This window comes from Antechinus flavipes, chromosome 3 (assembly GCF_016432865.1).
Source record: "Antechinus flavipes isolate AdamAnt ecotype Samford, QLD, Australia chromosome 3, AdamAnt_v2, whole genome shotgun sequence".
Taxonomy (NCBI): Eukaryota; Metazoa; Chordata; class Mammalia; order Dasyuromorphia; family Dasyuridae; genus Antechinus; species Antechinus flavipes.
The window spans coordinates 289,769,793-289,786,327 of record NC_067400.1 but is presented as its reverse complement, the minus strand read 5'-3'; the positions used below and the strand labels follow the sequence as shown (position 1 = coordinate 289,786,327).

Genomic DNA, 16,535 nt, shown 5'->3' with positions numbered 1-16,535 from the left:
CATTAATTTACACATATTATTTTTTCCCCTACTAGCAACAAAAAATCAACATGAATTCTTATGACACCAGGTGGAACAGATCAGTGTATAAGAGTAAAAAACATTTGGAGACTTCTTAGGATTACAGTGATTTTTTTAGGGAAGAACTACAGCTGAAGATGAAACATAATATGAAGAGGAGAAGGGCTTATACAGAGTTAAGTTACATGTGTGTTTAAGAGAGAAAAGCTGAAAGTCAGTGATTAATTATATATTTTTCTAAATTCAAGCTTAGATCAATACATGAATATGTCTACATTCAAATTCCTTAATCTTATATATGTCTCCATTGAAATATCATCCCAAATTTATCTCCTTTAAATAAGCATTTCCTAAATAGCCATTCTCATGTTTGACCACCCTCTCTAATCCATCCTTTACAAAGAAACAAATGAATCTTTCTACTGTATATGTCACAGTGACATAGTGTAGCTCCTAGGGAGGATGTAGCAATAACCCTAAGGTTATCAGGCCTTAACCCTAAGGCCACTTGGCCTTGGTAGTGCTGTAGTAATACAAACAATCTGGCTGTCCAATAAAAATCTGTTGGTCAGTAATAACAAAGTTTCTGGGACAATCTAAGCCATAGAATTCAATAATGGGTACAACTTCACCTCTAATCATAGAATTTAATACTCCTCAACTCTACTCTAAGATCACTCTTTAATTCTGTAAGCCATAAAATTAGCATATAAGTGACTGAGCTTTATTTTTTCCTATAAATTTATCTTCTTGCTCCTTGTTCTTTGCAAAATTCTTTTTGAACTCAGCCCACTTTAATTGGCATTACAATTTTAATAAACTTTGCTCTTTGACTTGGGGATGGGTCCAAAACTGCAAAATCTTTTGAGACACCTTGAGACACAGCCTGGACACCCCACCCTGTTTGGGGTCTCCTTTGAATCTCAACAATAGCATGCCATCCTTCTCTTAGCACTGCCTCTATTTTTACATAATGTTTACAATGTTTACATTAATTAAATTACATTAATTTACACATATTATTTTTTCCCCTACTAGCAACAAAAAATCAACATGAATTCTTATGACACCAGGTGGAACAGCTCAGTGTATAAGAGTAAAAAACATTTGGAGACTTCTTAGGATTACAGTGATTTTTTTAGGGAAGAACTACAGCTGAAGATGAAACATAATATGAAGAGGAGAAGGGCTTATACAGAGTTAAGTTACATGTGTGTTTAAGAGAGAAAAGCTGAAAGTCAGTGATTAATTATATATTTTTCTAAATTCAAGCTTAGATCAATACATGAATATGTCTACATTCAAATTCCTTAATCTTATATATGTCTCCATTGAAATATCATCCCAAATTTATCTCCTTTAAATAAGCATTTCCTAAATAGCCATTCTCATGTTTGACCACCCTCTCTAATCCATCCTTTACAAAGAAACAAATGAATCTTTCTACTGTATATGTCACAGTGACATAGTGTAGCTCCTAGGGAGGATGTTTTTACACATTAAGAATTCAGAAAAAAAGAGAGAGCCCAGCTAATCATAGAGGTTATAAAACAGAGAATGAAGGTTTGACATAAACAGAAAGAGAAAATGGAGAATAAAGAGAGGGAGAGAAATCCTATTTGGAAAGGGATGCAGAAAATGAACTGAAAAATTTATGAACAGGTCTAGCTGAAGGGGAAGAGAAAAAGGGGGAATATATTTGAGAGGGAAAAAAAAGGATAATAACTTTATAACCAGATAAAAAGCAGGAGAGGACTTCCGGTTAAGATGGCGGAGAGGAGGCTCACAGTTGCATAAGCTCCGCGCTTTCTCTCACTATCCACTTCATTACAAGCCTCTGAATCAATGCTTGACTGAAAAAAACCCACAAATAGTTACCAAGAGAAGCCATCCTTGAGATCCGCCAAGAAAGGTCTGTCTTTACTGGAGGGCTGGGGCGGTTTTAGATCGGGCGCAGGCGGCGGGCAGCGGCAGTGAGAGCACGGGAGCAGACTGGAGAGGGGGTGGGGAGTGATCGCAGCTGTCTCTGCGGGGAGAGCTTCGCTACAGGTTTGGAACCTGCAGCAAGTCAACAGCCCAGCAGAGAAGCTAAAAACACCGGGGCTGAAGAACACAACCGCAAACAGCTGGAGTCTCTCAGGACCTGGCCGCCCCCCCTTCCCCCCCCTCAGTGACTCAGCACGCTTTGGGATCTCAGAGCGCAGGCGCAGCACAGTCCTGCTAGTGCCTCACTGCTTCCCCCTGCAGTCTGTAGAGGAAGCTCGATAACACACCCAGCCCCCCCCCCCCAAAGAAAGACTCCAGTTTTTTCTGTTTTTCTTTGGTAGTTTGTCTCTGATTAATAGACAGAATGAGCAAGAAGCTGAAGAGGACTTTAACCCTAGACAGCTTCTACACAGATAGAGAGCAGACTCTAAATCCTGAGGAGACTAAAAACAGGCAGTCCCCAGGTGATTCCCCAAAGGAGGAGATCGTCTGTTCCTCAGCACAGATGAACCTCATAGAAGTGATTAAAAAGGCTCTCACAAGGGAGCTAGAAGAAAAATGGGGAAAGCAGAGTGAGGCTTGGCAAAAGGAGAAGGAAGCTTGGGAAAAGGAGAGGGAGGCTTGGCAAAAGAGCCTGGAGAAGTCAGTTAAAGAGAGAGTGGATAAAGAAGTAAAATCCTTGAAAAATAGGATTAGTGAACTGGAAAACAAAATTGGCGAAATGGAAAAAAATTCCACAGAACAAAAGAACTCAATTGGACAATTAGAGAAAGATTTTAAAAAAGTGAGTGAAGAGAATACTTCACTGAAAATCAGAATTGAACAAGTGGAATTGAATGACTCGAGGAGACAAGAAGAATCAGTCAAGCAAATCCAAAAAAATCAAACAATGGAGAAAAATGTGAAATACCTTCTGGGGAAGACAACAGACCTGGAAAACAGATCCAGGAGAGACAATCTGAGAATCATTGGACTCCCAGAAAAACATGATGAAAAAAAGAGCCTGGACACTGTCTTCCAGGAAATTATCAAAGAGAACTGCCCAGAAGTCATAGGAACAGAGGAAAAAATAAACATTGAAAGGATTCATCGATCACCCACTGAAAGGGATCCTAAAATCAAAACACCAAGGAATATAGTGGCCAAATGCCAGAACCCTCAGATGAAAGAAAAAATATTGCAAGCGGCTAGAAAAACCCAATTCAAGTATCAAGGAGCTACAATAAGGATCACCCAGGATCTGGCAGCATCCACATTAAAAGATCGAAGGGCCTGGAATATGATATTCCGAAAGGCTAAGGAACTTGGTATGCAACCAAAAATAACTTACCCAGCGAGAATGAGCATCTTTTTCCAGGGAAGAAGATGGACATTCAACGAAGTAAGCGAATTTCATCTATTTCTGATGAAAAAACCAGAACTTAACAAAAAGTTTGATCTACAAATATAGAACTCAAGAGAAATCTAAAAAGGTAAAGATTAATCTTGGCACTGCCTCTATTTTTACATAATGTTTACAATGTTTACATTAATTAAATTACATTAATTTACACATATTATTTTTTGTGAATGTTTTAGAGTACTACACTCTTATGGACATGCTATCCAGTCCATTTGTCTGCAGCCTACAACAAAGAGAAATTGACCTTGACAAAGTCAGAGGTGGCTGCTGGTCCAGGGAGGAAGGTTTAAAGCTACATAATCACCACCGGGCCTGTTTCCTTCTCTGCCCATGAACAGCTGGCTACAGGCTTGTGAAAGAAGCCTTTATTGAAAACTGTTCCACTTGGTAAATTTGCACAAGTGTATTTCATGTGTATACTTAATTAATTTAACCACTGTTCAACTAATGGTAAAATAGCATCGACTCTGAAAAGCACAGCTACACACTAGGGATATACAAAGATAAATGAGACATAGTCCATGACCTCAGAGGGCTTATAATCTAGTAGTGGAGAGAAGACAAGAACACATTACTATGCATGAATTTTTGTTATTGTTCAGTCATTTCAGTCATGTCTGATTCTTTGTGACCCCATTTGGGTGTTTTCTTGACAAAAATGCTGGAACAATTTGCCATTTCTTTCTCCATCTCATTTTACAGGTGAGAAAATGGAGGCAAACAGGATTAAGTGAATTGCCTAGAGTCCTATAGCTATTATGTGTCTGAAGACAGATTTGAAATCATGAAGTTGAGTTTTTCTGACTCCGAGCCCTCTGCTCTATGCAATGTGATACCTGATGGCTACCTAAAATATGCCAAGTTCATAAAGAAGGCTTGGGAAACCTGAGCAAGGAGAGATCATTTTTGGCTGAGGAATTAGTGAGGTATTTGTGGAGGCATCTGAATTGGATCATGAAGGATCAAAAGGATTTAACAGGAAAAGGTGGGATTTAGGAGGGGGTAATGGGTGTACTCCAGGTATGGAGGATAGAAACTTTTCTAAGAAGATCATGGACTTCAATTCAAAAAATACTTATCAAGCATATCATTTTTTATTTTTAAGGAACTTTACTATGTGTTGGGATTAAAAAAGACTGAAATGAAATTGCTAGGCCTTGCCTTCAAGAAGCTTACAATCTATCTGGACTATGTTTCTTCTTGCCTCTATTTCTCTCTATAGAATCCAGTAGAGGGTTCACTACACAGTAATAATTAATTTATAGGTACTCTAATAAATGCTAATTAGTTGCAACTAACAGACTAACTTTGTGCCTTTGACTATTTCAAAAGAAGCTTTGAGCTCTCAAGTTTTTTAATCTGATAAATTACAAGTTCATTTTAACTGCAAATTAATAGCAGTCTTAGCAGAAGGTATTTAATTTATCTATTATTTACCTCCTTTCCTCTGAATATTTGTCCATTTTACTGTTCACTGGCATTTCATCCAAAGGAAAATGGGCAAGGGATGAGAGAGAAGGTAAAATTCTAAACCTACATACTACTTCATTGTTGGCTGCTCTAATAAATAGTTCAGTGGGATATTGGCCTAAGAATTTTATCACCTATAGATCTTATTTAGTCAAAGTCACTTTTACCTAAAGTATTTGTTTCTTTTAAACAGTGTTTTCATTTTATTTTTCTCAATTATATGTAAAAATTTGCAACATTCATTTTTTATAATTTTTGAATTCCAAATTTCCTCTCTCTCTTCCCTGACCTTTCCTGTAGAATGCAAGAACTTTGATATAGATTATAAATATTTCCATATTAGCTATGAATTAGATAGTCTTCCCTTTCCTAATTATGCCTAAGAAGATGATGGGGATTTTGAGTAGGGAGTGGTAGGAGGGGAAAGGGGTTAGTGGTATAGTTGATAAAGTGCTTAATCTGGAGGAAGACTTGAGTTAAAATCCAGCCTCAATCACTTCCTCACTGTGTGACCCTGGGCAAATAACTTAATCTCTGTTTTCCTCAGTTTTTGCCAAATAAAGATAATAATACAGTTATATTGAGGATCAAATGAGATCTTAATTGTAAAGGGTTTAACACCATGTTTGGTACATAGTAAGTGCTAGAGAAATGTTAGCTATTCTTATTCTTACTATTATGATTCTCTACAAACCTAATGAGTTCCAAGGCCCGGAGTGCAGAACTACAGATTATCAGCATTATCAATGACTTCTTTTCCTTGTGGTTCTTTCGAAGTTTGGCCCATTTGGGACAGACTGCAACACAGAAAAAGTTAGTCATTTCAAATACAGCAGACCAAGCAAGGTCACATAGGAATTTAGGGTTTCAGACTACAGATCTGATGCTCTTAATACAATACCATCTTGCTTTTCTCCCTTCATCTGACCCTTCATTTTACAGATAAGAAAAAAGAATACACTTAAGGCTCAGAGACAAAGAGATTTATGTCATGTAGCAAATATGTCCCATGCGTTTAAGAAGTTTAAAAAAAAAAAAAAAAGGCAAGCCCCCTCTTCCCTCAGTCTGCTCCCTACATTTCATAAACAACCATAAAACAAAGACACCATAAAACTTATATTTAAATAATTAAGAAATGAACGAGATCACTACTGAATTTTTACTTACACATAAAATCTGTTAAAGATAATTTTGTTTTGAAAATATAGTCTTTTGACTAGAAAATTCAATTTAATCATTACTATTAATTAATAATCACACTGATTTGATTAGAAATAACAATAATAATGACTACTATTCAATTTAATATTAATTTGACATTACTTTATTATTAAATTTAGTTATTATTTGATTAACATTGATTTAATTTAATTACTAAGCATCTATTATATGTGGAAGCATTGTCTTAGATACTGGAATATGAAGATAAAAGGAAAATTTGTCCCTCTCTTCAAGCAGCTTTCATTCTACTGGGGAGAAATAATACATATACTCATAAGTAAACACACAATACTTTGGGGAGGGAGAGGACACAAATCACTAGGGAAAATACTGAAAAACTTCCTGTTGGAGATGGCAACTGAGGTAAATTTTAAAGGAAGCTGGAGAACTAGACCAAAAAATAATTGGAAACTAAATAATCTCATACTAAAGAATGATTGGGTAAAACAGCAAATCATAGACATAATTAATAACTTCACCCAAGAAAACGATAATAATGAGACATCATACCAAAATGTATGGGATGCAGCCAAAGCGGTAATAAGGGGAAATTTCATATCTCTAGAGGCCTATTTGTATAAAATAGAGAAAGAGAAGGTCAATGAATTGGGTTTGCAATTAAAAATGCTAGAAAAGGAACAAATTAAAAACCCCCAGTCAAACACTAAACTTGAAATTCTAAAAGTAAAAGGTGAGATCAATAAAATTGAAAGTAAAAAAACTATTGAATTGATTAATAAAACTAAGAGTTGGTTCTATGAAAAAACCAACAAAATAGACAAACCCTTAGTAAATCTGATTAAAAAAAGGAAAGAGGAAAATCAAATTGTTAGTCTTAAAAATGAAAAGGGAGAACTCACCACTAACGAAGAGGAAATTAGAGCAATAATTAGGAGTTACTTTGCCCAACTTTATGCCAATAAATTCGACAACTTAAATGAAATAGAAGTAAATATCCTAAACAGTCCCATCTCAGAAAAAGAAATAGAACAAACTATCAATCAACTCCCTAAGAAAAAATCCCCAGGACCAGATGGATTTACATGTGAATTCTACCAAACATTTAAAGAACAATTAACTCCAATGCTATATAAACTATTTGAAAAAATAGGGATTGAAGGAGTCCTACCAAACTCCTTTTATGACACAGATATGGTACTGATACCTAAACCAGGTAGGCTGAAAACAGAGAAAGAAAATTATAGACCAATCTCCCTAATGAATATTGATGCTAAAATCTTAAATAAAATATTAGCAAAAAGATTACAGAAAATTGTCACCAGGATAATACACTATGACCAAGTAGGATTTATACCAGGAATGCAGGGCTGGTTCAATATTAGGAAAACTATTAGCATAATTGACTATATCAATAACCAAACAAACAAAAACCACATGATCATCTCAATAGATGCAGAAAAAGCATTTGATAAAATCCAACATCCATTCCTAATAAAAACACTTGAGAGCATAGGAATAAATGGACTTTTCCTTAAAATAGTCAGGAGCATATATTTAAAACCATCAGTAAGCATCATATGCAATGGGGAAAAACTGGAACCTTTCCCAGTAAGATCTGGAGTGAAGCAAGGTTGCCCACTATCACCATTATTATTTAATATCGTATTAGAAACACTAGCCTCGGCAATAAGAGTCGAGAAAGATATAAAAGGAATTAGAGTAGGCAATGAGGAAACCAAACTATCACTCTTTGCAGATGATATGATGGTATACCTAGAGAACCCCAGAGATTCTACCAAAAGCTATTGGAAATAATTCATAATTTTAGCAAAGTAGCTGGCTACAAAATAAATCCCCATAAATCCTCAGCATTTTTATACATCACCAACAAAACCCAACAGCAAGAGATACAAAGAGAAATTCCATTCAGAATAACTGTTGATACCATAAAATATTTGGGAATCTATCTACCAAAGGAAAGTCAGGAATTATATGAGCAAAATTATAAAAAAGTCTCCACACAAATAAAGTCAGACTTAAATAATTGGAAAAATATTAAGTGCTCTTGGATTGGCCGAGCGAACATAATAAAGATGACAATACTCCCTAAACTAATCTATTTATTTAGTGCTATACCAATCAGACTTCCAAGAAAATATTTTATTGATCTAGAAAAAATAACAACAAAATTCATATGGAACAATAAAAAGTCGAGAATCTCAAGGGAACTAATGAAAAAAAAATCAAATGAAGGTGGCCTAGCTGTACCTGATCTAAAATTATATTATAAAGCAGCAGTCACCAAAACCATTTGGTATTGGCTAAGAAATAGATTAGTGGATCAGTGGAAAAGGCTAGGCTCACAAGACAGAATAGTCAATTATAGCAATCTAGTGTTTGACAAACCCAAAGCCCCTAACTTCTGGGAAAAGAACTCAATATTTGATAAAAACTGCTGGGATAATTGGAAATTAGTATGGCAAAAATTAGGCATGGACCCACACTTAACACCATATACCAAGATAAGATCAAAATGGGTCTATGACCTAGGCATAAAGAACGAGACTATAAATAAATTAGAGGAACATAGAATAGTTTATCTCTCAGACTTGTGGAGGAGAAAGAAATTTGTGACCAAAGATGAACTAGAGACCATTACTGATCACAGAATAGAAAATTTCGATTACATCAAATTAAAAAGCCTTTGTACAAATAAAACTAATGCAAACAAGATTAGAAGGGAAGCAACAAACTGGGAAAACATTTTCACAGTTAAAGGTTCTGATAAAGGCCTCATTTCCAAAATATATAGAGAACTGACTCAAATTTATAAGAAATCAAGCCATTCTCCAATTGATAAATGGTCAAAGGATATGAACAGACAATTTTCAGAGGATGAGATTGAAACTATTACCACTCATATGAAAGAGTGTTCCAAATCATTATTGATCAGAGAAATGCAAATTAAGACAACTCTGAGATACCACTACACACCTGTCAGATTGGCTAAGATGACAGGAAAAAATAATGATGAATGTTGGAGGGGATGCGGGAAAACTGGGACACTAATGCATTGTTGGTGGAGTTGTGAACGAATCCAACCATTCTGGAGAGCAATCTGGAATTATGCCCAAAAAATTATCAAAATGTGCATATCCTTTGATCCAGCAGTGTTTCTATTGGGCTTATATCCCAAAGAAATACTAAAGAAGGGAAAGGGACCTGTATGTGCCAAAATGTTTGTAGCAGCCCTGTTTGTAGTGGCTAGAAACTGGAAAATGAATGGATGCCCATCAATTGGAGAATGGCTGGGTAAATTGTGGTATATGAATGTTATGGGATATTATTGTTCTGTAAGAAATGACCAGCAGGATGAATACAGAGAGGCTTGGAGAGACCTTCATGAACTGATGCTAAGTGAAATGAGCAGAACCAGGAGATCATTATACACTTCGACAACGATATTGTATGAGGACATATTTTGATGGAAGTGGATTTCTTTGACAAAGAGACCTGAGTTTCAATTGATAAATGACGGACAAAAGCAGCTACACCCAAAGAAAGAACACTGGGAAACGAATGTGAACTATCTGCATTTTTGTTTTTCTTCCCGGATTATTTATACCTTCTGAATCCAATTCTCCCTACGCAACAAGAGAACTGTTCGCTTCTGCAAACATATATTGTATCTAGGATATACTGCAACATATCCAACATATAAAGGACTGCTTGCCATCTAGGGGAGGGGGTGGAGGGAGGGAGGGGAAAAAAATCAGAACAGAAATGAGTGTCAATATAATGTAATTATTAAATAAAAAAAAAAATCACAGGCCTTTGTTAATTTAATATTCTCTAAATGAAAGTTAGTATGAATACTTATTTAAGTATGACAAATATATCTCACAATCTATATTCATCTGTATGATAGACATATGATCTATGATGTAAATGATCTATAGCCATAAAATGTTGCCCATAGCAAAATAATAATAAAAAAAAAAAGCAGGAGAGAAAACATAATTAATAAGCAAAACCCTAAATGGAAAGGAGCATTAAATGAAAAGATGGGGTCGGGAGTGAGAAGAAGAGAACCAGTGGAAACAGTTATCTTAAAATAAAGATTAAAGTAACTGAAGGAATATAATACTGCTTATACAGAAAAAGACGGCATCTGAAAATTAAAAGCTTCTGTACTGACATTAAAGCATTTAGGATAAGAAGGAAAGTGGATGGAGAGAAATCTTTTTATCAGTTTTCTAAGATCTGTAAGTCATGAATACAGAGAAGAATGCAAAGATCTCTATGAACTAATGCAAGATGAAGTAAGAAGAAGAAAGAAAACAATATAGACACTGACTACAATATTAGAAATGGAAAAAAATAACTATAGAGCAACTAATGAAAAGTCAATATAACAAAATTAAAAAGATTGAATAGTAGTCAAATGAAGAGATATGAAAGGATACCCCCAATTGATCACTTTCTAGAGGTGGGAGATCTTACACATTGCACATATTTTCAGATCTTAAAAGTATCAATTGTACTTCTTTTTCTCTCCAAAAATACTATTTGTCATAAAGGATAACTTTCTGAGAGGAAGAGGGATATCATACATGGGATGTTTTGGTGATGTAAGAAACAAATTATTATCATTATTTTGCTGAGAAAATTGGGGTTAAATGAAGGAACATATTATTATAAATTATTATAAAAACTTATTAAACTGATAATAGCCTTAAATTTTAGCCTTAAAACAGTGCTTTCCTTAATAATGATCCTTTGAGAATAGGCTAGTGAAGATATCATTCCCCCATTTTATAGTTGGGAAAACTGAGGATTTGAAGGACTGAATGACTTATCACAGCTAAATAAGTATTTGAAGCAGGATTTGACTTGTCACTGTGTAATAATATGTTTCAAGGAAAGTCAATTCCTTCCCTTATTTCTTCTTTTTTTCTCATAGGAATTGCTTAATCAACTTTTAGGCCGGGTGGAGTAGAAAACAGAATGTTGGCCTTGGAATCAGTGAAACTTGGATTCAAATCTTCCCTTTAACTAGCCATATGATTTTGAGCAAATTCCTGTACTTCTTTGGGCCTCCACTTCCCTTATCTCATGGGAAAGTTGCTTTCAACTCTAAACCTATTATGCTTTTCTAATTCCTTCCATAGCTTTGGAAGATCATTAAAATCAATCCATTTCTCAAGAGTATAGTTAGAAAAATGATTAGCCTAGAAATTTATTAGAATACCAAAATATTATGCATATTCCTATTTGTCAGATATTAATCATCTTCAATGTATAATGCTGTTTTGAAAGACATAAAATCTACAATACTATTATAAACAAATTCTGACAACTAAATCTCACATATGACACACAAGGTACAAGAGAGAGATAATATTTTAACATGTCCTTTTTTTTTCACAGTTTTTCCTGAGTTTGGTCTTGTTGACCAAACACTTGTCTTTTTCTCTTACTCTTTGATGCATTTACTTCCACTCTTCATCTGAACTGGCAACTCTTATCTGCACAGTGACATGTGCAAGGGGATGACAAGTGAATGGGGCAGGAGTCAGTTGCCTTGACCTCAAGAAGAATGATTAGGTGTTCAGTGTCAGCTCAGGGGGAGGTCTGTGGAGGGACTTGGGATCTGTGCTGGGCCTTATGCTGTTGAACAGTGTTATCAATGACTTGAGTTGAGATGACATGCTTTTCATCTTAGTAGATAACACAGAACTGCTAAATAATCAGAATCTAACAAGTTCTTGAAAAGCTAGAATATCGGAATGAATTAAATAGGATGAAATTTAATAGAGGGTAAGCAGAATGTCTTAAACTTGGTTTTAAAAAGAATTTCACAAAAATAAAAAGAGATGAAGTAAGACTGGGTGGCAATTTATCTGAAAAAAAAAAAGATAGGGTATTTTTGTAGTCTATAAGCTCAATGTGGGTAGCTAGATGGTATAATGGATAAAGTGTCAGACCTAGAGTCAGGAAAACTCACATTTCTGAGTTAAAATCTGGCCTTAGACTCTTATAGGCTGTGTGACCTTGGGCAAGTCACTTAACTCTGCCTCAGTTTTCTCATCCAGAAAATGAGGTAAAGAAGGAAATGGCAAACCACTCCAGTATCTCTGCCAAGAAAACACCAAATGGTGTAGTGAAGAATTGGACAAGACTGAAACTATAGGCTCAAGAGTCAATCAAATGAGAGAGCAGTCAAAATAGCTAATGTAATCTTAGACTGTGGAGGAAAAGCTTCTAGGAGTAAGGAGGGGATAATGATACCTCTTTTCATTGTCTTTATCAAGTGTGACTGGAGCACTGTGTTGAGTTCTATGGGCCCCAGCTCAGAAATGACATGGTTTAGTTAGGAAACACTCAGAGGAGAGCAATCAAATGACAGCTCCTGCCCTTGGGAAGCTCACAATCTAAGGGAAGAGATGCAGGATGATAAGCAGGAGGTGAGTCAGGAGATGCCCAAATGGTAGAAAGGACAAGACGTGCCAACTGATTACATTATAGGGGGTGAGAGGTCAAAGACTGTACTGAAGTGCTGAGCCTGGGAACTGGGAGAATGGCACCCTGGACAATAATAGGGAGCCTGGGAATAAGAGAGAGTCTGAGAGAAATAGTTCTATTTTGGGGCATGATGAGCTCAAGATGTCTACAAAGTATCCACTTCTAGATATCTGATAGGGAGGCAGAGATGTGATTGGAGATGAGGAAAAAGCTTAAGGTTAGACAACTGTCTGTGAGAGTCTTCTACACAGACAGAATTTAATTGACTTGCTCCATTTGGTCATCAGAGGGCAAAACCAGGGCAATGAACAGAAGTTATAAAGAGGTTGAATTAAGCTTGATGTCAGGAATACCTAGAGGTCTTTGTAAGTGGAATGGGCTTCTTCAGGAGGCAATGGGCTCTTCTTAACTGGTGATTTTCAAGCAGAGGCTAGATGATTCAATTTTTGGGTGTGTTATTATAAGGATTCTTTTTAAAGTATGGATTGGACTAAATGGTCCCTGAGGTCCCTCCTAACTCCAAACTTCTTGGATGGTGCTACTGAACTTAACAAAAAAAAAATTGTGGATATGGCTCAGAAGAGGGTTGCAAACGTAAAATGATGTTATAATGAGTTTACTGTATATAAGAGAATGAAGGCTCATGGCCTTTCATAGGGTCATACCATACTAGAAGTTGTCTCGTTACCTCATAAATCCTCCCTAGGAAGAACCTATGTCCACAGGAAAAGATAATAAAAAAGGAAAAAAGCCACTAAGTAGCAACAGACAAAACCAAGCTTCATTTGAAGTTTGTGCAGAAAATGTCTAACATTTGACTGATAAGATGAAACAACATAGACAAGACTGCTTTTCCCTGGCCTCATCTGCTGCCAGGAATGATTTCTGACAGCTGTTGGAGTAGTTTGGGCTTGGCAAATCTCAGATACCAGATACTGTTCACGTGAAAATAGGTTGCTTCATCAGCCTAAAGGGTTTTCTTGCTGGACTGGAACCAGACAGGGGAAATTGTTTCTCCAAACCTAATGTATGTTTATAAAAAGCATGTCACAAAGGAATCATAAAAATTAGAGACCAGACCCTTTTTCTGTTTTTCCAGGCTTCAAGAAAATTTAACCTTATGGGAAGAGGAAATCAAGTTAACCTTGATAAAGAAAAGAGTAGTACATGAAAAGATGCTCCTCTGTCAGCAGTCTATACAGAACAACTTTTAAATTATGCTATTCCTCCATCTCAACTTAATGATATCTATTAACAATCCAGTTCTTAAATTAGATAAAATTAATTTTCATTCGAGTTAGTCAATATTCAATCATTAAACATTGTCTACTATATGCCAGGTCCTAGGTTAAGTGTGAGAGATGCAATGGCAAAAGACAGTCTTTGATCACAAGGAATTCAGTCTAATAGAAGAGACAATAAGCAAGTAACTATGTAGAAAGAAACTATATACAGGATAAATAGGAAATTATTAATAGAGGAAAGTCACTAAAATGAAGGAGGATTGGAAAGGTTATCTATAGAAGGTAGGATTTAGCATGCCAGATAAGAGGGACAATCTAAGAAAATTTCTGAAGTTGAGAGATGCTTGTTCAGATTTCCTGACACTTTTTGGGACAAATAGGGATATTTTAGGCAGTCAAGGCATTAGGAAATTTCTGAATTTAAAAGTTAAATGTAAACAAATTAAGATGTATTTGAGTCTAAGTCTTTGATCTAGCTAATGTCCAAGAATGAAGAGCAAATTTGTCTATGATAGTTGTATTGATTTAACATTCTCAATATAATTATTATTTTTAAAATGGTTGGCCTGTAGAGATTCAAAAAGTCAAAAAAGATGTTAAGAATGCAGTATGACAAATGGCTTTAGCTTCAAAAACAAAGAAAGAAAGAAAAAACCCAAATCATAATTTCTCACCTGATTAGGCTAAATAGATTCCATTTTTATGAACTAGTAAAGCCTAATGAAGAAAGATGCTAGCAATTAAAAAATAAGTCATTATAGGGAGAATGTGGGTCAATGTAGGTAGAATTTACTAAACTTGTATATGTTGATGGAATTAAGATATTAAGAATGAAGATAGCATGGACCTTGGAGTTAGAAAACTTCAATTGATTCAATTCAGTAAGCATTTATTAAGCACCTACAATATGTCAGCCAAAGCAAAATAGATCTACTCTCAAGAAATTTACATATTGTGGGGATGGGGGAAGAGGATATGGCAAGAAAAAACTAAATATAAACTATGTAGAAAAAGAAAGCAACTAGGTAGAGGCACGTGGAAATCAGGTTTTTTTTTTTTTTTTTGCTGAGGCAATTGAGATTAAGTGACTTGCCAAGGGTCACACAGCTAGGATGTCTGAGGTCACATTTGAACTCAGGTCCTCCTGACTGCAGGGCCGGTGCTCTATCCATTGTTCCATCTAGCTACCCCAAATCAGGCTTTTTTAAGAAGTAGAATTGGATGATCTTGTGAGGAAGCGAGCCATCTATACCTACAGAGAGGACTGTGGGAACTGAATGTGGATCACAACATAGCATTTTTACTTCTTTTGTTGCTTGCTTGAATTTTATTTTTTCTTATTTTTTTTTCCTTTTTTGAGATGATTTTTCTTGTGCAGCAAGATAATTGTATAAATATGTATAGCTATATTGGATTTATATATATATATATATATATATACACATATATTATATATATATTTTTAACCATGTTTAACATATATTGTATTACTTGTCTTCTAGGGGAAGGGGTGGGGAGAAAAGAGGGGAAAATTGGAACACAAGGTTTTGCAAGAGTCAGTGTTGAAAAATTATCCATGCATATGTTTTGAAAATAAAAATAAAAAAAAGAATTGGCACTCAATCTCAAAAAGAGAAAGTAATTCCAATTAGTGAGGTGAGGAAGGAGTGTCTTTCAGGCATGGGAGACAATTAGTGCAAAGGCATGAGAAAGGAAACGTTGTATATAGGATATTGCAAATATTCCAGTTTGGCTGGAAAATAGAGTGTGTGTGTGTGTGTGTGTGTGTGTGTGTGTGTGTGTGTGTGTGTGCATGCATGTGCCTGCATGTAGAGGAGGATGAAGATACAGTAGTCAGTCAGTGAGCATTTAATAAGTGCCTTCTAATGAAACACCAGGTTCTGGGAGAGTAGTTTGGAATGTGAGAAACTCACAAAGGTATTATTATGGCCACAAGAAGCCTTTTATTTTTATAAGAAAGTGCAGGGGCAAATCAAAATGACTTAGCTGTGGACTGTAAGAGAAGGGGACTGCTTAAAGGTCAAAGGGTAAAGGTTAGGGCAGAGTCTGGAAAGTTAGGGAGGGTTTTAGGCCAGAACAAATTTGCATGCATAAATGTGCCTGCTGGAGGAAGAAGAGTCCCTTATCTGATTTGTTGAGTAAAGTAAGCCTTGATCTTGCTGACAAAATAGTCCCAGATATCCTCCCTTTGTGTGTTTGATAGGTTGCCAGTGGAAACAAGTTCTCATCATTCCTGACCATGGCTGCATCACATCACCTACTAGTATCAGGGAAAGAACGACTGGAGTATGGATATGAAGGATATGAAGGATGTCAGATACCTAGCGGAATATGGTGGCAGCACAAAACTGAAAACAAGCCGATGGGTCATTGGAACGGTTGAAAAAACCATCATATATTAATGGAATAGAACATTACTGTGCAGTAATAAATGACAAATTCAGAGAGAATTCAGAGAAACATAGGAGGATTTCTATGAATTGATATAAAATAAGGAAAATCAAGAGATCCATGTGCAAGATGATTACAACAATGTTGTTAATTGTTTTTGTGAAAATTCACTATTGATAAGTTACATTTACTATAAGTGAAAAACTGATAAATGTTCCAGAAAACAGATAATGAAACATGATTAGACTAGTACAGCAGATCACTATATACAGTCAGACGCAGTTTTCTTTGTC

At 35.6% G+C, this 16,535-nt stretch overlaps 1 protein-coding gene across 1 annotated transcript in view; it reads right to left on the bottom strand.

The window, feature by feature from the left end:
• CMSS1 (cms1 ribosomal small subunit homolog) overlaps positions 1-16,535 on the bottom strand; it is a 402,077-nt gene that overhangs the window by 10,176 nt on the left and 375,366 nt on the right. Inside the window, exon 5 of the mRNA XM_051990598.1 lies at positions 5,574-5,718. Within this exon, the coding sequence (XP_051846558.1) occupies positions 5,574-5,718 (145 nt within the window). The remainder of the gene's footprint in view (positions 1-5,573; positions 5,719-16,535) is intronic.